This window comes from Monodon monoceros, unplaced genomic scaffold (genome assembly GCF_005190385.1).
Source record: "Monodon monoceros isolate NGI ecotype Baffin Bay Population unplaced genomic scaffold, NGI_Narwhal_1 Super_Scaffold_1, whole genome shotgun sequence".
Taxonomy (NCBI): domain Eukaryota; kingdom Metazoa; phylum Chordata; class Mammalia; order Artiodactyla; family Monodontidae; genus Monodon; species Monodon monoceros.
The window spans coordinates 49,955,856-49,978,118 of NW_021703765.1; the positions used below are offsets into that span (position 1 = coordinate 49,955,856).

Here is a 22,263-nt window from a genome sequence, read left to right on the forward strand (position 1 = left end):
GATGCAAAAGACTATGTCTTATCATTAGTGTGCCCACATATCATAACCTAACGTGATTTTTGGAACAAATACTGTTGAACAAATGAATGAACAAACGAATCCTTGGATCTTCTTTGCTAATTTAGTCCAATGTATAAACCTTACCGTTAGGTGTCTATATTAAACGATCTGCTCAATTTCACTGAAAGAAAAACAATGGATATTTTAACAAATGAGAGCCTATGAAAATGAAAATTACCACTTCTTTTCCTATGAACCAAGAGAAGGCTTTGAACTGTAGTTTAAGGAACGTTTGTTAACCATGTACAGGATCACTTTCTGACTCAAGATATTGATCTATGTATTTCTAGACTTTCTGATGATGCTTTATAGCTAGAAAGAATGCGTCAAGCTAAACAAACACACAGCTCACTGTAAATACAATTCTTGAATTCTTTGCCCTCTTCTTTCTTCTTCGTTTTTACTGATATTCGTGCTGAGGACATGTATTTGATTCTATCTACAGTAACAAACTGAGAAACAAAAGCAACTCCAGAGAAACACAGCAGCAAAAAAAAAATAACAAACCTCACATGCCCTCTTCTTTCTTTTTCCTTCTTTCTTTCTTTCTTTCTTTCCTCCTTCCTTCCTTCCTTCCTTCTTTCTTTCTTTCCTTCCTTCCTTCCTTCCTCCCTTCTTTCTTTCTTTCTTTCCTTCCTTCCTTCCTTCCTCCCTCCCTCCCTCCTTCCCTTCCTTCCTTTCTTTCTTTTTCTTTAGGCCACGCCACATGGCAGGCATGCGGGATTTTAGTTCCCCAACCAGGGATTGAACCTGTGCCCCCTGCAGTGGAAGTGAAGAATCTTAACCACTGGGCTGCCAGGGAAGTCCTTACATGCCCTCTTATTTGCCTTTTTAATTATTAAAAGTTAATTTAAGGGGTATGAATCAAGATAGCAGAGTAAGAGGATGTGGAGCTCACCTCCCCCATGAACACATCAAAAATACATCTACATGTGGAACAATTATCACTGAAAACTAACTGGAAACTGGCAGGACTCCTGTACAACCAAGGCTGTAGCGATCAGGTCGAGACCTGTGCCCATAGAAGAAGACTCAGAGAAAAATAGAGATTATGCGGGTGGACACCCACCCTGTGGAGTGAGTGGTCTGAGCCACAGATTGAGTGCCCCAGTCCTGGGGTTTTATGTGGAGGAGACAATGCCACTTGGCTGGTTGGAGGGCCACTGAGACAAACAGGAGGGCTGAGGGAAGCCTAGACTATGCTCATGAGGAGTGTGCACGCTGGCTTGCCCCCAAGCAAGGTGGAAAGAGGTCTGCTCTAGCAGCTGCCAGGTTTCTCACAACCTCCTTGCCAGGTACCCCAGTCCAAGCTGAGCGAAAGCTCTGGTGCTGCTCACTCCATGTCACAGTGTGGGATGTAGAGGTGACCTGGTGCCACAGCAGCGTCTGAGTGGGTGGGTAGCAGCCATCGCTTACTCAAGCAGCACGTCAGAAGTGTTTCAGATCTCTGACGCAGCTGTTCCACCATAGCCCATCCCCTGATACACACTGAGACTCCATGTGGGTCCCACTTGCACTGCAGAGCCTGGGGGCAGTGATCAGCTGTGAGGGACAAAGGGGACTTGCCCCAGAGGCTGCATTTGAGTGGAGCGGCAGGTAACTGCACAGGCAGTGCATCAGACCTCTGTCCGTGGTCGACATGAGCCAAGAGCCTGCACAGGCCCCACTTGCTTCAGCCCTCCAACCCTCTGGGGCAAGGGTCCCCACACAGGGAGAGGAAAAAACACACACTTACAGGGAAAAGAGCCAGCATGAGCCCGACCCTCAGGGCTTCTGCTCCAGCAACTTGGGGTCAGACTCTGCCCCTGATACAGTGGTGATGGCCACCAAGCAGAGGGGAAGCCCTGTCTCACACCCAACTTCAGCTCTAGCCACTCCATCTCCAGCCCCACCTCCTACCTATGTGACAGCTGCCAGCACTCGCTGAGGAAGGATGTGACTTGCATCCACATCAAATCCAGCTCTCCCAGCAAAGGCATAGGCCACATGCAGTCTGTATAGGGATGCTCCCACATAAGGACACCCCTTCAAGACTGAAATAAGTAACTGTTTCACCTGAATTCATAGAGGCAGGGAAAGCTGAGCAAAACAAAAAGACAGAGGAACTACTCTCAATTGAAAAAGCAAGAGTAAACCCCTGAAAAAATAAACAACAAGACAGAAATAAACAATTTATCAGATAAAGAATTCAAAGCATTGGCAACAAAAATATTAACTGAATTAGGGAAAAGAATTGATGTACACAGTAAACACTTTAACAAGGAACTAGAAAATATAAAAAAGACCCAATCAGAAATAAAGAACTCAATAGCTGAAATAAAAAACACACTAGAAGGAATGAATAGGAGACTAAGATACAGAAGAACGCATAAGTGATCTGGAAGATAGAGTAATGGAAATCACACAATCAGAACAGCAAAAAAGAAAAACAAATTTTAAAAAATGAAAACAATTTAAGAGATCTCTAGGATATAATTAAGCATACCAACATTGTCATTATAGGGGTCCCAGAAGGAGAAGAGAGAAGGGGATCAAAAATGTATTTGAGTTAATTATGACAAAACTTCTCAAACCTGAAGATGGAAACAGATATCCAGCTTCAGGAAGCACAGAGAGTCCAAAAAGTGATGAACCCAAACAGACCCACAGCAAGACATGTAATTAATATGACAAAAGTTAAAGATAGAGAATTCTAAAAGCAGCAAGAGAAAAACAAAGAGTCATATACAAGGGAATCCCCATAAGGCTGTCAGATGATTTCTCTGTAGAAACTTCACAGGCCAGAAGGAAGTGGCATAATATATTCAAAGTGCTGAAAGGGAAAAACCTGCAACCTAGGATACCAGCAAGAATATCATTTGGAATAGAAGGAGAGATAATGAACTGCTTAGACAAGCAAAAACTAAAAGAGTTTGTCAATTCTGAACCTACCCTAAAAGAAATGTTAAAGCGTTTTCTCAAGTAGAAAAGAAGTAAAAATCTATAGAAAATGGAAAATCCCACTAGGAAAGGCAAATATATAGTAAGAACTGAGGATCAACCACTTAAATAAGCCAATACAAAGATTAAAAGACAAAAAATTGTAAAAGACAAAAAATTGTAAAAACTGTAACTACAATAAATGGTTAAGGGATAAACACATGAAGATGTAAAATATCACATTAAAAACACAAAATGTGTGGGAGGGGGGTAAAAAAAGTAGATCTTTTAGAATATGTTTGAATTTAAATGATGACCAGTTTAAAACAGTAGATATACTTATAGGTCAACATATATGAACCCAGAGGTAACCACAAATCAGAAACCTACTAGAGATACACAAAAACTGAAAAGAAAGGAACTACTGAAGAAAATCATCAAACCACAAGGGAAGAAACAAAAGGAAGAAGAAATGAACAGAGAAGAACTGTAAAAACAACCAGAAAACAAGTAATAAAATGGCCATAAGTACATAACTATCAATAGTTACTTTAAATGTCAACGGACTAAATGCTCCAGTCAAAAGACATAGGGTAAAAAAAAAATAATAACAAGAGCCAAACTTATAGTAATAGAGAGTAGAATGGTGGTTACCAGAGGCTAGGATGTGGGGGGAAAGGGCAGATTAAAATAATAAGGAAAAATGGTGGTTGTCAGGGGTTAGAGGGAGGGGGTAATGGGGAGTTAGTGTTTAATGGGTACAGAGTTTCGGTTTTGCAGGATGGAAAGAGTTCTGTGGTTGGATGGTGTTGATGCTTGCACAGCAAGATGAATGTACTTAATACCACTGAACTGTACACTTAAAATGGTTAAGGCGGTACATTTTATGTTATGTGTATTTTACCACAATAAAAAATTGGACACACAGAAAAGACATAGGGTGACTGACTGGATTAAAAAATAAGACCTTTTTATATGCTGCTTACAAGAGACTCATTTCAGAGCTAAAGACACACACAGAGTTTAAGTGAGGGGATGAAAAAAGATATTTCAGCAAACAAAACTGACAAGAAAGCAGGGGTAGTAAAACTTACATCAGACAAAATAGACTTTAATACAAAGGCTATAACACACAAAAGACAAAGAAGGGCATAATATAATAAAAGGATCAATGCAAGAGGAGGATATTACACTATTTAACATATATGCACCCAATACAGGAGCACCTAAATATATTAAGAAAATACTAACAGACATAACAGGAGAAATCAACAATAACACAGTAATAGTAAGGGACTTTAACACCCCACTTACATCAATGGACAGACCATCCAGACAGAAAATCAATAAGGCAACACAACAGACCAATTGGACTTAGTAGATATCTACAGGACATTACATCCAAAAACAGCACAGTACAAATTCTTTTCAAGTACACATGGAATGTTCTCCAGCGAAGATCGTGTGCTAGGCCACAAAACAAGTCTCAACTAATTTAAGAGGACAGAAATTATATCAAGCATTTTTTTTCCAAGCACAACAGTATAAAACTAGAAATCAATTACAGATTGAAAAATGGGAAAAGAACAAACACATAGAGACTAAACAACATGCTACTAAAAACCAATGGGTCAATGAAGAAATCAAAGAGGAAATCAGAAAATACCTCAAGACAAATGAAAGTGGAAAGACAGCACTCCAAAATCTATTGGATGCAGCAAAAACAGTTCTAATAGAGAAGTTTATGGCAATACAGGCCTTCCTCAAGAAACAAGAAACATGTGAAATAAACAACCTAACCTACCACCAAAAGGAATTAGAACAAACAAAGCCCAAAATCAGCAGAAGGAAGGAAATAATAAGGATCAGAAAGAAAGAAATAATACAGAGATATAAAAAAACAATAGAAAAGATCAATGAAACCCAGGAGCTGTTTTTTTTGAAAAGATAAGCAAAATTGATAAACCATTAGCCAGGCTCGCCAAGAAGAAAAGAGGATACAAATAAACAAAATAAGAAATGAAAAAGGAGAAATAACAACTGATACCACAGAGATACAAAAAAGCAATAAGAGAATACTACAAATAGTTATACACCAACAAACTACACAACCTAGAAGAAATGGACAGATTTCTAAAAACATACAATCTGCCAAGACTGAATCAAGAAGAAACAGATGATTTGAACAGACTGATCACCAGCAGTGAAACTGAATTTGTAATAAGAAAACTACCAGCAAACAAAAGTCCAGGACTGGGAAGCTTCACATGGGAATTCTACCAAACATATAAAGAAGAGCTAATACCTATCCTTCTCAAACTATTCCAAAAACTGAAAAGGATGGAATACTCCCCAAATTCATTCTATGAGGCTGCCATTACCCTGATGCCAAAACCAGACAAGACATTATAAAAAGAGAAAATTACAGGCCAATATCTTTGATTAATACAGATGCAAATATCCTGAACGAAATATTAGCAAACTGAATCCAACAATCTATAAAAAGGATCATACACCATGATCAAGTTGGATTTATTCCAGGGATGAAAGGATGGTTCAATATTTGCAAATCAATCAATATGATACACCACATTAACAAACGGAAGGATACAAATCACATGTTCATCTCAGTAGATGCAGAAAAAGCAATTGACAAAATTCAACATCCATTCATGATAAAAACTCTCATGAAAATGGGTACAGAGGGAACATATCTCAACATAATAAAGGCCATTTATGACAAATCCACAGCTAACATTATACTCAAAGGTGAAAAGCTTTTCCTCTAAATTCAGGAACAAGACAAAGATGCCCACTCTTGCCACTTCTAGTATTGAAAGACCTCACCACAGCAATCAGATAAGACAAAGAAATAAATTCAAATTGGAAGGGAAGAAGTCAACTGCCACTATTTACAGATGACATGATACTTTTTATAGAAAAACCAAAAGTCTCTACCCCAAAACTATTAGAACTAATGAATTCAGCAAAGTTGCAGGATACAGATTAACATACAGAAATGTGTTGCTTTTCTATACACCAGTAATGAATTATCAGAAAGAGAGAGTGAAAAATAATCTAAGATCACATCAAAAAGAATAAAATACCTGGGAATAAACTCAACCAAGGAAATGAAAAACCTATACTCTGAAAACTATAAAACACTGACGAATGAAACTGAAGATGATACAAAGAAATGGAAAGATATCCCATGCTCTTGGATTGGAAGAATTAATATTGTTTAAATGGCCATACCACTGAAAGCAATCTACAGATTTAATACAATCTCTATCAAAATACCCAGGACATTTTTCACAGAATTAGAACAAATAATCCTAAAATTCATATGAGACCACAAAAGACCTTGAGTTGCCAAAACAATCTTGAGAAAAAAGAACAAAACTGGAGGTATCACCCTCACAGACTTCACACTCTACAACAAAGCTACAGTAATCAAAACAGCATGGTAACAACAACAAAAAAAACCCAGCATGGTACTGGCACATAGACAAATAGATCAATGGAACAGAATAGAGAGCCCACACCTAGGTTAATTAATCTATGACAAAGGAGGCAAGAATACGCAATGGAGAAAAGACAGTCTCTTCAATAAGAGGTGCTAGGAAAACTGGACAGCTACATGTAAAACAATGAGATTAGAACATTTCCTTACACCATGTATAAAAATAAAATCAAAATGGATTAAAGACCTAAATGTAAGACCTAAAACCTAAAACTCCTAGAAGAGAATGTAGGCAGAACACTCTGACATAAATCGTAGCAATACTTTTTTTGGATCTGTCTCTTAAGGAAAAAGAAATAAAAGCAAAAATAAACAAATGGGACAAATGCGACCTAATTAAACTTAAAAACTTTTGCACAGCAAAGGAAACCATAAACAAAATGAAAAGACAACCTATGGAATGGGAGAAAATATTTGCAAATGATATTACCAAAAGGGGTTACTATCCAAAATACATAAACAACTCGTACAACTCAGTATCAAAAAAAACAAAACACCCAATCAAAAAATGTGCAGAAGACCTGAATAGACATTTTTGCAAAGAAGACATACAGATGGCTAATAGGCACATGAAGAGATGCTCAACACTGATGATTATTACAGAAACGCAAATCAAGACAACAATGATACCATCTCATACGTGTCAGAATGGCTATCATCAAAAAGTCTACAAATAACAAATGTTGGTGAGGATGTGGAGAAAAGGAAACCTTTGTACACTGTTGGTGAGAATGTAAATCGGTGCAGCCACTATGGAAAAGGGTAATGTGGGTTCCTCAAAAAACTAAAAATAGAACTACTACATGATCTAATAATTCCTGTACTGGGTATATAGCCGAAGAAAATGAAAACACTAATTTGAAAAGATACATGCACCCCAACGTTCATGGCAACATTATTTACAATAGCCAAGATATGGAAGCAATCTAAGTATCCATCAACAGACAAATGGATAACGAAGATGTGATACACACACACACACACACACACACACACATGTGCACACACACAATGGAATATTACTCAGCCACAAAAAAGAATGAAATTCTGCCATCTGTTGGAACGTGGATGACCCTAGAGGGTATTATGCTTAGTGAAATAAGTCAGACAGAGAAAAAAAAATACTGTATGATATCACTTACATATGGAATTCAAAAAATAATACAAATGAATGTATATAGCAAAACAGAAACAGACTCACAGATATAGAAAACTAACTAGTAGTTACCAGTGGATAAAGGGAAGAGGCGGGATGATAGGGGTCAGGGATTAAGAGATACAAACCACTAGTATAAAATAGATAAGCAACATGAATATATATTTCAGCACAGGGAATTATAGCCATTATCTTGTAATAACTTTTAATGGAGTATAATCTGTAAGAATACTGAATCACTATGCTGTACATGTGAAACGAATATAATATTGTAAATGAATTATGCTTCAATTTAAAAAGAATAATTAAAAAGTAAACCCACTCTTTGTTATTTCCCATGATGTAGGAAAGCTATGCTGTGAAGAACGTCCAAAGTAATACTAGAAAGTAAAACAATTCTGACATAAAGTTAAAACATTTTACATCATAGGTATATTCCTAGTTATCCTGATTGAACTAATGCTAAATATAAAATGAGAATCACATCAGTCAAGTGTAGTTAGAAATAATGGGTGGTGGAGAAAAACTACCAATGACTTACAAAGTGGATAATCCACAGTTGAAAAATTGAGAGATGATTTGATATCAGATCCAGATCAATGACTCTATGGAGAGTGAATCCTACTTTATTTCACAAAATATTTATTTTTGATAAATTGTATGGTGTTCTTTAATGCTACTTTAAAAAAGTCTCTTTATTAAGGTGAATGTTTTGAGAGTTAATAAAAAAGTGAAAGCTAATTTTTAAGAAGTTACTAAATGAAAAAGTGTTTCTTACTTAAACTAATATGTAATCCCCAGCTAATTCTGTGATTTTAAAAATTCTGTGATAATTTAAAATAAACTTGTATTTTAACTCCTTTATCTCAGAAGGAACCTTATAGGTATGAGATACTCACCTAAAAGTGCATTTTTTCCATGATCATCTGGTAGAAATCGCTTGTCTACAGCACACACTAGGATGTGTTCAGGAAGATTGGGAGACTTGGCCCCCACCAGGAGGAATCCTGCTGGGATGTCGATTTGTTCCATACACAGAGATACCAAACGCAAATCCTTTCCTGCTTGACAAAAACCTACAAACCAGTAAAAAAGGACACAGTGGAATGTTTAGAGAGTTTATAACTCCTCATCACCCATTTGGAGAGTTGATTACCTGTGGGAATCACTATTAAGGACTAAATTTAAAGTGCATGTACTCCAACCAAAGACACATCTATCATATGTGCTCCTCTGAGCAGAGCTAAAAAGACAGAGACACTAAAAGGAGGTATTTCCAACTGTTTTAGCCAACACTGATGACTTTATATTTTCTGATCCACAAGTAAGCAAATGATAAATACACAGCAAACTCTGAAAAACATGGAATTTTTATGTGCACATAATATAGTATTTTTACTTTCAATGCAAATTCACTTCTCTAAATGGAGACAATCATAGAACGCAGATGTTCTCCATTTCATATAGGAAGAGACTGAAGCTCGGAGTTTGGTGAATCATAAATGAATGGATCAGAACTAGAACTCAGAACTGTTTAGGTTACTTGCACTAGGTAAGACATGACAAAACCTTACATACCAATTTACATTCCCACCAATACTGCAAGAGGGTTCCCTTTTCTCCACACCCTCTCCAGCATTTATTGTTTGTAGATTTTTTGATGATGACCAGTTTAAAAAAAAAAAAAAAACCACCTTATATAACCACTTTGTAACCATAATGTATTACATTAATTCATTAGTTCGTCATTTATTAAAAATGATTTGCAACAGATGCTGTCCTAGGCCTGGGGATACAGCTGAACAAAGTATACCTTCCTCTAAGAACTCACTTGTAGTCAATTAGAAGAATGTATAAGGAACTGATAATTACAAAACAATATTACAGAGGACAGCTATGTTCTGCTACAAAGCACCAATCTCCACATCTTCTGGGAAATGATTCCCACCACTCTAGTTATGTGATTTCCCTGGACAGCTGTGGTATTCCAGATTGAGCTGGAGCTGCCACCCAGTCCAAGATGGGCCACTGGAATATCCCACCTTTCTGGTCATGGCTGATCAGTCCAGGTGTGGGTACCCGACATAAACCAGGACAATGGAGGATGGACACCTAACTCTCACACACAAACCTGAGGAGTCCACCATCATTATTACCCAATACAAAGTGCGCCAGAACCATGCTAGGTTCTCCCAGCATCAATTCATATTATGATGTTAACCAAATGCCAAGAAACAGTTGGATGCCATCAGTTAGTATACGAGAAATAAAAAGAAAACAACATCCAAGCATTGTATGAAGCTATGGTGCATAGGAATCTGCTGTATGGTCTGGATAATTAAACCTCAAAAGCAGACACAATGAATTACAAAAAGCAAGAAATCAAAGACTAGAATGATAAAGACACTGGGCTTCAACCATTTCAAGCTTGTAGATCCCCTTTTAACATTAAAAAATTCAAATGTAACTTCTAGTGTTCACAAATTGAGAAAAATAATATCAAAATGTTATTGTGAACTCTTTAACAATTTAAATGAATCTGTATTTTATTATTCACAATATCATCTATATTTATTTGGACAATAGTCATTTATACATGAGTCATATTATTTATTCAGTTTACAAACATATTTTGGAGCCTATAGATACATAGAACCCTTAAAAAAATCTGCTGTCCCCACCCCCAGTAAGGGACAAAACTCACAGGTTTGAAAGTTGGGAGATGATGATGATGACGATGATGATACTAGTGGCAGTTAAAATTTATGGAGTGCTTAACATAAAACAGGTACAGTGCTAAACACTGCAGAGATTTTCTCATTTACTTCTGTCAACAACTCTAGCTAGTTATCACTATCTCTTTTTCATATATGGAGAAAATGAGGCTCAGAAAGGTGAGAGTATTTGTCCAAGGTTACAGAATGAGTCCCATAATGTCCAGTGATGTAAGACATGGAAAGTTTGCTATATAAGAACAGGTAAAAAGCTTATTATTCAACTTGGCCAAAAAAAGCACTTAAGAATAGTTATAATCCAGAGCTAAAACCTGGAGGGGTGAACACAGACTTTTTCATGAAATTCTGAAATACTAAATCTAGGGACATTTTAAAGTCTTAAAAGGAGCATTAATTTTTTTAATCAAAGGAATTATTAATTTGTGTAGAGACAGTAAACCTAGAAACATATCTCCCCTAGGAGGTAGCACCTTTATTGTGACTTTCTCCAAAAGGCAAAACATAAAATACCCTCCCAAATGGTGTAGAAAATTCAATGATGAGAGGTTTATGATTACCTATTGATGGAAACAGGGTGCTTGAGGAGCTTTCTCTGTCACTAAGTAGTACTACTACAACCTTTCTAAACTTTCAGTCATTCCATAATAGAAAGAATAGACAAGTCTGTACCAATCTGTACCAATTTGCAAATTATTACAAGCTTTTTAGAACATCAGAGCTATATGGAACCTCAAGGTCATCTGATAACAGGATTTTCCAACAAGTAGTTATCAAAATCCCAGCGATTCATAAAGGTATTCCATGATACTTGGGAACTATAAGTGAAACTAAAATAGATAACATTACCAATTTCTGAAAACTAATAAATAATTATTCTAATATCCTACTTTCACTTTATCATTATTATTTTTTTAAATATATTTATTTATTTATTTTTGGCTGCATTGGGTCTTAGTTGCTGTGTGTGGGCTTTCTCTAGTTTTGTCGAGTGGGGATTACTCTTTGTTGCAGTGCACAGGCTTCTCATTACGGTGGTTTCTCTTGTTGTGGAGCACGGGTTCTAGGGCACACGGGCTTCAGTAGTTGTGGTTCGCGGGCTCTAGAGCACAGGCTCAGTAGTTGTGGTGCACAGGCTTAGTTGCTCCGCGGCATGTGGGATCTTCCTGGACCAGGGCTCAAACCTGTGTCCCCTGCATTGGCAGGTGGATTGTAACCATTGCACCACCAGGGAAGTCCCTAATATCCACTTTTAAAACAGAATGTTCTAAGTGCTTTCCATGCTACACATGTAGGGGTAGTGGAAATCAGCTGAACGAACTCAGGACTCACTCAGCTGAACCCCATATCAATGTGTGGTTTTGATTATTACACATTTAAAAATTGATTTTATTATCAGTCACATGTATTGATGTGTTGCTTAATTTATATACCCATAATGGGCTGTTGGCTAATAATGGGAAGCTTAGGGAACACCGATTTGATGGACACAGTCATTTTATAAATGTACCTAACATGCTCTCTGCTAGATATGAAAGTTATATTCAACCCTAAACCCCACTCATCAAATTATAAAGTTACATAAAATGGGGCTTCCCTGGTGGTGCAGTGGTTGAGAGTCCGCCTGCCGATGCAGGGGACATGGGCTCGTGCCCCGGTCTGGGAAGATCCCACATGCCGCAGAGCAGCTGGGCCCGTGAGCCATTGCTGCTGAGCCTGTGCGTCCGGAGCCTCTGCTCCGCAACGGGAGAGGCCACAACAGTGAGAGGCCCGCGTACCGCAAAAAAAAAAAAAAAAAAAAAAAAAAAAAAAATATATATATATATATATATATATATATATAATGCACCAATATGTTTCTGGGGCACCAAAAAAAAAAAAAAGTAATGATAAGGTAAAATTTTAGTGATTATAATCCAATTTGGCTTTTCATGTAAGAGGGAAAAGGCTACCCTCTTTCAGCAGCATGTTATTTGTAGAGAAATTCTGCAAACAAAAGCCTGAAACGTTTTCATCACGTAGAGCAAAAATTATAAAAATAAATTAGTACATCCTTTTAATCCTAAAACATACAAACCCCAAAATTTGGGTATTAAAAGTAGATTTTGACTCTTTTTTTGATACTGGGAAATATTTAAATACACTTGGCCCCCCTTCTCCGCCCCCCCAAAAGTATAACATTTTATTTTTTAATTTGTCAACAAAACATGCTTTTCCTTACACAACCAATTTAAAGTAAATTAAACAGCAATGATTGAATGATAAAATGTAGGCAATATTTTCTCATGCATGAATAATGTCAGAGTATATATATATATTCAGAGTATATAATATACTAATCTAAAATAAATATTTTCTACTTAAAATCTATTCTTTATCACATGCTATATAGTGACAGAATTAGTTTTTAAATTCCTAAGGGGTTCAAAAGATTATGTATTACTATAAGAGAGATTTGTAAGTCAAAGATTGGGTAACACTAATCTATCCCAATCTCTTTAGTATGTAAATGAGGAAGCTAGGGCCCATAAAGGTTAAGAAAACAGCCCAAGGTCAAATACCCAGCAACCCACCAAGTTGGGACCCAGGTCTCTTGACTCCAGGTTACAGTCTCCTTCGTCCTCGTTAATATCGCTCTGACTCACAGAATGCTTCACCTTCCCTGGTCTGATGTAGGACCCTCTCCTATAGCTTCTTCCTTGCCTATCCTTGCTGAGTCTCATCATTCAACTTTCCAGGCTGAATCCTGGGGGGTACTTGACGCAGTAGCCCCTGCCAGCCATGGGCTATGTCAGCATCCACCTCTCTCACACCTGCTGACGAATCCTTAAAATTCATGGTTTTGCAAGTTCCAAAGGTGTCCCTTGATTAGAGAGTGACATTTCTGATGAGCTTTCTCAAAGCAATACATTGCAGCCAAAGGGAGATTAAGGGGGAAAAGTACAATTTCAGTTTTGGGCTAAACAGGGATAGAGTAGAGAAGATACAGTCAGTGTGGAAAATATCTGAAGAAAGCAGGATTTTCTCTGGAAGAAAGATGATTTCAGAGTGATTTCTGTGGTATAATGAAAACTACACAGTCCACTCAAATTAAGAAGCACAAAGGGGCTTCCCTGGTGGCGCAGTGGTTGAGAGTCCGCCTGCCGATGCAGGGGACACGGGTTCGTGCCCCGGACCGGGAAGATCCCACATGCCGCGGAGCGGCTAGGCCCGTGAGCTATGGCCGCTGAGCCTGCGCGTCCGGAGCCTGTGCTCCGCAATGGGAGAGGCCACAACAGTGAGAGGCCCGCATACCACAAAAAAAAGAAAAGAAGCACAAATCGCTTTCAGTGCTACAGCATTTGAAGGTTTTCCCATTTATGATATGAGGACACCTAGAGGTGAAAAGTAATAATTATTAATGACGATTCTAGGAGAAGAACGTTTTTCTCATAGAAGGAGGAAGCAAACCTCCTCTTAAAATTTTTTTTCAGAAAGTGCTTGTGACAATGAAAAGAGAAAATGTCCTATTTTATCCTAAAAAGAAAACCGTAATCATGGGAGCATATAAAAGGGGCACAGGAACCAACTGAAATTGCTACCAATGGCCAAAACTGGAAAAATTGGAGAAAAAAATAAAATAAAGTAGTATTGGATTATAACCCAAAACATAAAATAAATATTCATAAGTGTATAATGATATAAATAAATGTATAAATTAATAAATGAGGGAGAAGCGACAAATTTCCATGCAGTAGAATTCCAAATAATGTATTAGATACTCTGCCCTCAAGGATGTGGAGCATAACTCCGTATTCCTTAAGTGTGGGCTGAGTGCAGTGACTTTCTTCCACAGTATGGTAATGGGGGCGGGGCGGGGGGGAGAGAGGAGATAACACTATCTCAGCCAGGTGATCAAGGTCAACATCAATAGTCATAAATCATGTTGATAGTACGTACCCTTGATATAGTATGATGAAAATGGCACTTTACCTCTGTGATCTTCCTCCCCCAAACCCATAACCCCAGTCTAATCAGGAGAAAAACATCAGACAAACTCGTATAGAAGGCCTGCTACAATATACCTGACCTATAATCCTGAAAACTGTCGGGGTCAGCCAAAACGAGGGAAGTCTGAGAAACTGTCACAGCCAAGAGGAGCCTAAGGAGACGTAACAACTAAATCTAATGTAGTATCCTGGATGGGATTCTGGAACAGAAAGAGGACATTAGGTAGAAACTAAAGAACACAAATAAACTATGGACTTTCATTATTACTAAAATTACTAGTAATGTGACATGCTAACAATAGGGCAAACTGTGGGGATATATAGAAACTCTGTACTATTTTAGCAATTTTTCTGTAAATCTAAATCTGTTCTTAAAGTCTAACAAAGAACAGACTTGTGGTTGTCAAGGAATGGGGAGGGATGGATTGGGAGTATGGGGTTAGCAGATGCAAATTATACGTAGAATGGATAAACAACAAGGTCCTACTGTATAGCACAGGGAACTGTACTCAGTATCTTGTGATAAACCATAATGGAAAAGAATATATATGTGTGTGTGTGTATATATATATATGTATAACTGAATCACTTTGCTGTACAGCAGAAATTAACACATCATTATAAATCAACTACACTTAAATTTTTTTTAAAGTCCATTTTTAAAATGTCCTGTTTTACCTTCTTGCCTTCCAGTTAATCACCAGCACAAGCCACACAGGTGATTTAATTAAGAGGAAAGAGGATAGATGAGAAAGAAAAGGCAAGGCTGAGTCCAGGAACAGGGTCACGAAGAAATCAATCCAAGGCCAGAAATGGTTGCAAAGTCAAGGAAAATTTCCTGAGTTCACTTTGTAGTTAGTTTGAGAATATGCTCACAAGGGTCTGGACTGTTTCCTCCAAACCTTCATTCTTGTGATTCAGATCAGCTAATTATATACAAAATATATCATCAGGGATCCCCAGTTAAGAAAAAAATATATTATGCAAAGAGCAATATTTAATTTAGTTTTTTAAAAAGATTGAAAATAAGCTCTGTGTGTCTCTAAAGAAGTAGCTAAAGAATCTATGAAATGTGATTATATTTCAAGACCTATAGGACCCAAATATCTGGTGTAGCAGGTAGTTCAATTTCCCCACTATTAGAAATATGTCAGAAAATTAATATAATAAATATTAAATCTCAGTTAAAACCTAAGATAAAATAAGAAGTAACCTTATTACTCCCCTCTAGGGTAATTTTAAATTATATCTGAACTAATCCTGAAAGAAAGATAGGATCTTTCTTTTAGAGGCTACTGGAGGACCTGGGGAAAAGTACCCTAAGTGTGTGGGGGGGTGTAAGCCTATTTACTGTAGTCAAGGAAAGAAAAGTACGTTATGGGGCACACAAATAATTTATTTGACAAACTTGCCCCTACTCTCAAACGCATTTTCTGGGAGTAATACTGACATGCTGCCTTAAAAGCAAGACTCTTGCAGCAAGCGATTTTAATTTTAAAGGGGAGCCATAGTACAGAGCCCTTCTTTGTAAACCTCATCTGCATTTCCTTAATAGCCAAGGTTTTCACTTCACAGAACCAGATTTTGCATTCTCCAATTATCTCCAGCTTGAAGGTTACAGAGTAATCTAAATGGGGGAGGGGAAAGTTTACTGAAACAGCTGTAAACACAAACTAATCAAAGCAGTATTTGGAGGCCTAAAATCTGGCGGCCCTTTACCCCTTTAGACGATCAACTGCCTCCCAGCAGGGTAGGAACCTACCAATAATTTACATAAGAAATTAGCAACCAGATTTTACATCTGAATGGCACCCCCAGAAGCCCATGGGGTGTTAAGTATCTGCTTATCTAAATTGCCTCTAAAAATAGCTTTACCTTCCTTTAAGTCTTAGGAGTCTTAGGTAAATAGAGGATTTCCCATGAAGAGGAGGTGGTATGCTGAAACAAATCCAGGCACTGTATTGCTCTATTTCACTGTCATTTTCATAAGGAAAAATTCAGGGCTGTTCTGCCTTTGAGAGAGAGGACTCTTAGAACTACCTTAGAATGAGCCAAGCTGGAAGAGCTATGGGCAAACTATAAACTATCAAATTATGAACTAATTAGAAATCAGGCTGGGATGGCCAGAAAACAGCATCGTATGCCACTAAATGGAGGTAAGTGAGTACAATTTAAGTTGTTACATCACCAAAACCATGAAATACTGAAAACATTTTATGTAGGATTTTCTTTTTAAAAGTGTGGTTAAAGCCTTGGTAGAAGAGGAAGTTGAAGATAAATAAAGTGGGATTATCAAAGTATGTTCATTTTAATCTTCTAGAGATAACAGTATACTGGATGAATTTTCAAAATATATGGAAAAGGTAAATATTAAAACACCTGATATCTCTATAATTGTTTTGAGAGTGGAACAGAAAGACGTAGAAAGAGAGATCACTAAAATAAAGTTTCTGAAAGAGTCACATTCTTGCAGGAAGCACCTGGAGCATTGAAAAAGTCCTGAGCTAGGTCTAGGCTTGCCTCTGCCACATACCATCTCAGAGAAGTCATTCAATTGCTGTGAATCTCAGTCTCTTCATCTACAAGATGGGGTGATAATGCTTGTCTTTCTTAATAGACACCTGCTATGAAATCACAGGCAATAATGTGAGTGAAAGCATAATCATTCCTCATTCCTTTCTGTAATTACTGGTTTCCAGCCTTGAGCACCCCATGCAATGATTGGAAACTAGCCAGACAATATTAGAGGAATTGGAAAAAAAAAAAAAAAGGCAACCCACCATCTGTAGTGCAAGACCCTTCGGGGGCAGGTTTTTGTGAATAGGGAATTGGTGGGCTATTTGAATCAGACATTTCTTCATCATCTTCGTCATCTTCCATTTCATTTACTGTTAGATTGTTAGAAAAATCCAGGCTTCCATTTTGAGTGTAGCGGTGTACCAAATCTTTATCCAGATCCTCCACCTTGGGTTTTACATCTGGGTAAGCAAATAAATCATAGCTAACTTAATAAAAATGCTTGTGGGAAAATAACCAAAAGAAAAATTCATAGTTCTGAAAAATATCTGAGGACAGGGAGACTGGCATTGACTAACATTTAACCCATTTATTTCAGATACCCCCAGATTTGGAGATCCCACTTCTATTAAAAGGAGTCTAGAAATGTGTGGGATTGAGAAACTTACCTGCAGATGAGAAAGGATGCTGGTCAGGGTCCAAGTAAAGCTGGGAAAAAATTGGTCGTGGTACCACACTACTACATCTGAGAGAGGCTTCTATGGAGTTGTGGAGAGCTTCTTCAAATCGAGCAGATTTCAGTTGCCCAGCATATGAATTCCCCATGGTCTACACTACCTCCCAAGGAAAAAGAGAAAGGAGAAAATTGATACAATTAGAGGGCCATATGTCTGCAAAGTACACAGATAGCTGATATAAACTATACCCATATATCCTAAGATTGGAACTATATTAACTTTACCTATATTTCTTGAGACAACTTATCAATTTATCTGTTACATCACTTTTGCTTCTTATCTTTAGAATCCAAAGGGGCTTTCAAAAAGCCCCTTTAAGGGATCTTGTATCTGAGGATCAAACCATAATAAGTGCTTTAAGTGAAGGTTCTCCAACTAGTAAATCAAGATTGACCTGTCAGTCGTGAAGCCCAGCATGGTGACAATGGGGCCACACCTTCTTAAACTGGTGGGCTGCCAAAACCCCATAGGAACACTATCAGTGGTTTCAGAGTAAATATCAAATTACTTCTCTCTCTACTAAGATCTTATTACCCTAGGAGGGAAAAAGAGTCTTCTCTGGAAAAAAAAATAAAAGCTTTATGATAATACATTTGACAAATTCCTGAAAGCAAGATTTGAGCCTTTTAAAATTCAAAGAACTTGTTCATGTATTATTAGTATTTATTTAAAAAACAATGTTATTTCTTTTGCTTAGTTTGAATCACAGTCTTATTTGGGACCCTTTAGTAAAGTACAGAACAAGAAGTTTTGAAGCAATCGCCTTTACTTCTCATCACTAGTTACAAAAACTTCCATATATATCAATAATAACTAAACTTATTGGGTGCTAAATGTTGGCTATGCTAACGATTGGTCTGAGGTCCCCAAGACGCTTTCTGGGTTCCATGAGGTCAAAACTCTTTTCAAACTATTATTAGGATATCATTTGCCTTTTTCATTCTCATTCTTTCATACGTTCACAGTGGAATTTTCCAGAGGCTATATGATGTGTGATATTGCAACAGATTGAATGCAGAAGCAGACAGACTACTCTTTTCACTAACTTTTTTTTGGGAAATACAGTTATTTTTCATGTTATTTATGTTGCTATATAATGGGCTTATTGTTAATTTTTTAAATTAATAAATACTTTGAAATTTTCTTAATTCTAATAAATATAATATACATAAACAAAACTCAATCATTTTTAGGAGTATAAAGGGGTTATGAGATGAAAAGTCTGAGAACTGTTGGGCTAGACAGTATACCAAGCACTTCCCCAAAATTAATTTATTTAATCCTCAGTATTCTGAAGTAGGTATGACCTCTTCCCACTTCATAAACGAAAAAACTGAGGCTTGGAGAAGCCAAGTGACTTGCCCACTATCACCCCACTGGTAAAGGTCAGAACCAGGACTCAATATCTAGATGACAAATCTTGCACTCCTAGAGGATGGGCTCAACTTGGGTAAATCCCATTTCAAGAAACACAATTTTGAGAATATCTTAGCTCCACTTTCCCCATCAAGGAGAGGGGTAGATATTAAATTTCATCTGTATCTCCAACTCTGACTGACTCCCTGGAGGACTATTTGAGAGGACCCTGAGCATGTATCAGGCTCAGCAGGTAAAGGGAGCCAAGATCCAGTGGTGATGACCCATGAGCAGAGAAGGGCTGATGCATACCACATCTCAACCCTCCTCTCAGATTTCCTAGATCACACAAAGGAGCTCCATAGGAGATTTTGGTGGCCCTGAACTGCTTCTATATATAGCAAAGGAGGCTTCTTAACATGATTTCTGGTAGCAGTGAATAGTATACAGCGATTCCCATCAGAGGGTCTCAGTTTATCAAAGTTTTGTTGGAGATTCCTATGATTTGGAGGAAAAGCTGTAATCATATTTTGACAACCTTTCTCAAAGTAGGTAATAAGAAACCAAATGCCATGGATTTAAATTACTAGTTCCTCTTCACAAGAAAAAAACATTTTGTAACTATGTGAGGTGATGGATGTTAACTAAACTAATTGTAGTAATAATTTTGTAATATATACACATATCAAATAGTTATGTTGTACGCCTAAAACTAATACACGTTATATAAGTTACATACCAGTAAAACTGGAAAAAATAAATTACTAGGTTCTTTCTTACAATAAGTACATACACAAAAGTATACATATAATACCCAATTCAAAGTTGTAAGTGGCAGAAAATCAACAAAGCCCGTCAAATGAAATTTTCCTGAAATACCAAGTTTTTGCCCAAGCTTCTAAAACCCCACCAGTACAACTATAAACATTTAATTTTTCTAAAGCAATTTATTTTTCAACAGAACCACGCATAATCAAAACAGGGTGCGGGTTGGAAGAGAAATATGCTGTGTCTCTAGTTTATGCATCTAAGTCAAAATTGAATAGCCATTTTACCTTTCTTCCTTGTTGAAGGGAGCAAAATACCAGGAACTAGCACTGTCAACCATGGGATTTTTTATTCGTGGAGAACAATGGAATAACTTCAAAGGTGGACCTTTAGCCTTTCTCCAGAGCACCAAATGCCTAGAAATCTTGCCTCTTCTTCATCTATTACCTGCTCAACAAATTATCTTCCTTTCATCATTGAAAACCTACATTCTCCAAGAGATCTTTTTAGTTGAATAAAGAAGTGCCCAATTATACATGGAAGATTGCTTGATCTCAATCCCTTCAATTTAAGCATAGTTTAAGGAGTAATGTGACAGCTATATCAAATGAATATTGTGCTGATTAAAATATTAAAGTAACATAAACATGGGTGATCCAGTTTCACCACCAGAAAACATACACATAATCCTACAAGAGCATAATCCTGAGCAATACTCAGATGAAGCCAATGGGAAGTACCCATGGAACAGCCTTGGGAGAGTAAAAAGAAGGGGCTGACTATTCTAGATGAAAACATAACTAGGCAGTTTTAAAAATGATAATGATAAGGTGAAGAATGACAGAACTGACCCCAAACTTTTTTGGTGCTGAGTATGGAGTTCTTCACTGACAGTTCAATGCTACCCAAAGATGGGCAGAGTTCAAAGGAAAAAGCTTTTTTAGTGCAGTGTATTCTTAATATCATATGCTGTAATATTTAGGGTCACTGAAATCATTGGCCTTATCCATCTAGATTACCAGCCTTCCTTTCCTCTGAATCTCAAACAGCCCCCAGGGCCTGCAATGACATAGCATCTTACTAAGAGTCCGCGTGAATAAATCTAACTTCAGGTCAGAAAATGGAGAAATACTTTTTAGAATCAGTTGTTAAATGAAATACAAAAAGAACAGACTTGTGAATTCTGTACATATGCAGATATTCTATGTCTCTGGCTGACATTAAGTTTGTGAGACTGCACTGTATTGCTTTTCCATGTTTTCTTTTATTACTGTGAAATTACACAGGGAAAACTATATTAAATGTTTTGTTATAGTACTACAGACCTCTGAGATGCAAATAGGCACTCTTGGGGTATTGAGGAAATCTCTAAGAAAGGGATGGTACCCAATATGAGCTCTTTCTGCACCACTAATTAATTGCTCAACATACAAGTGGAATCAAGTACAAACCACCATGACAGTGTGGTTTGGTGCCTCTCTGCTCTAGCCTTTTCTCTTCTCTACAGAAAGATAGACAAAAGAAGGGCGGAGTAGAGCAGGCAGCTTCTATCACTGGTGGCTTTAGGAATAGGGACTGGAGCCGTAAGGAAAAGAGTAGCTTTGGAAACAGGTGCCTGCTAATGCCTCCATCACCTCTCCTCAACTCTTTTTCTGCTGAAAATGGAAAGGAGAAGCAATACACACTGCAAGAAGCTACAACTTGATCAGTAATGTTTTTATTCCCTTTTTGTCAGTGGTTTCATGGTTAATAATTACTGTATTATTAATGCAGTAACTACTTTTATAGTAGTTATTAAGTACACAGGAAACAAGGAGAAAATTTTCCTTTAACCTAACTCTCCAAAGGCTTTTTTAAAGCGTCAGATCAGATTTCAGAATATATACATATGTATATTCTGATTTCTCAAATGTTCAGTTATATGTGAAGCACATATCACAGTGATAGGCACCTAGCAGGCAGATGATATAGCTGCTGCTGTCATTATTATTCTTACTAGTGATGGTCATAGTGGTGATGGTAGTAGCAGTAATTGTCATCATTGTTATCGTCAAGAAATGTGAAAGGAAACATTCTTTGTTGAACCATTATAATAATAGTAACATGGAGAACTTACTAACTGCCAGGAAAATACTGTTACTGCCCCCATTTTTAGGAGAACCGAGGCCTAGAGAAGTTAAGGAACTTGCCCAAGGTCATACTATGAGAAAAGGCCAAGAGACAGGAGTGGACTCTAATCAGTTTGTCTACAGCAACAGCTGTCTAAGGCTATCTAATCATGTATGCCATTCACCTACAATAATGACCCAACTGGGAAATGGATACTCCATAAAGTACTCCTAAATTGGCAAGCCAAGCCAAGCCAAGCCAAAATAAATAAATTAATTAATTAAAATCAAGGAAGAAGATTTTTGTTTGCTGATTTGTCCTTGTCTACATATATCATGGCTGCAAGACAAGGCTGAAAAGGGAGTTTGAACGTAGGATATGGGATGAATAGACACAA

At 37.3% G+C, this 22,263-nt stretch overlaps 1 protein-coding gene across 1 annotated transcript in view; it reads right to left on the minus strand.

Annotated features, from left to right (window-relative positions):
* GREB1L (GREB1 like retinoic acid receptor coactivator) overlaps window positions 1-22,263 on the minus strand; it is a 257,506-nt gene that overhangs the window by 101,269 nt on the left and 133,974 nt on the right. Inside the window, exons 3-5 of the mRNA XM_029233377.1 lie at window positions 17,565-17,729; window positions 17,160-17,357; window positions 8,558-8,734 (exon numbers count right to left, since the gene is read on the minus strand). Coding sequence (XP_029089210.1) covers window positions 8,558-8,734; window positions 17,160-17,357; window positions 17,565-17,721 — 532 coding nt within the window. The 5' untranslated portion in view covers window positions 17,722-17,729. The remainder of the gene's footprint in view (window positions 1-8,557; window positions 8,735-17,159; window positions 17,358-17,564; window positions 17,730-22,263) is intronic.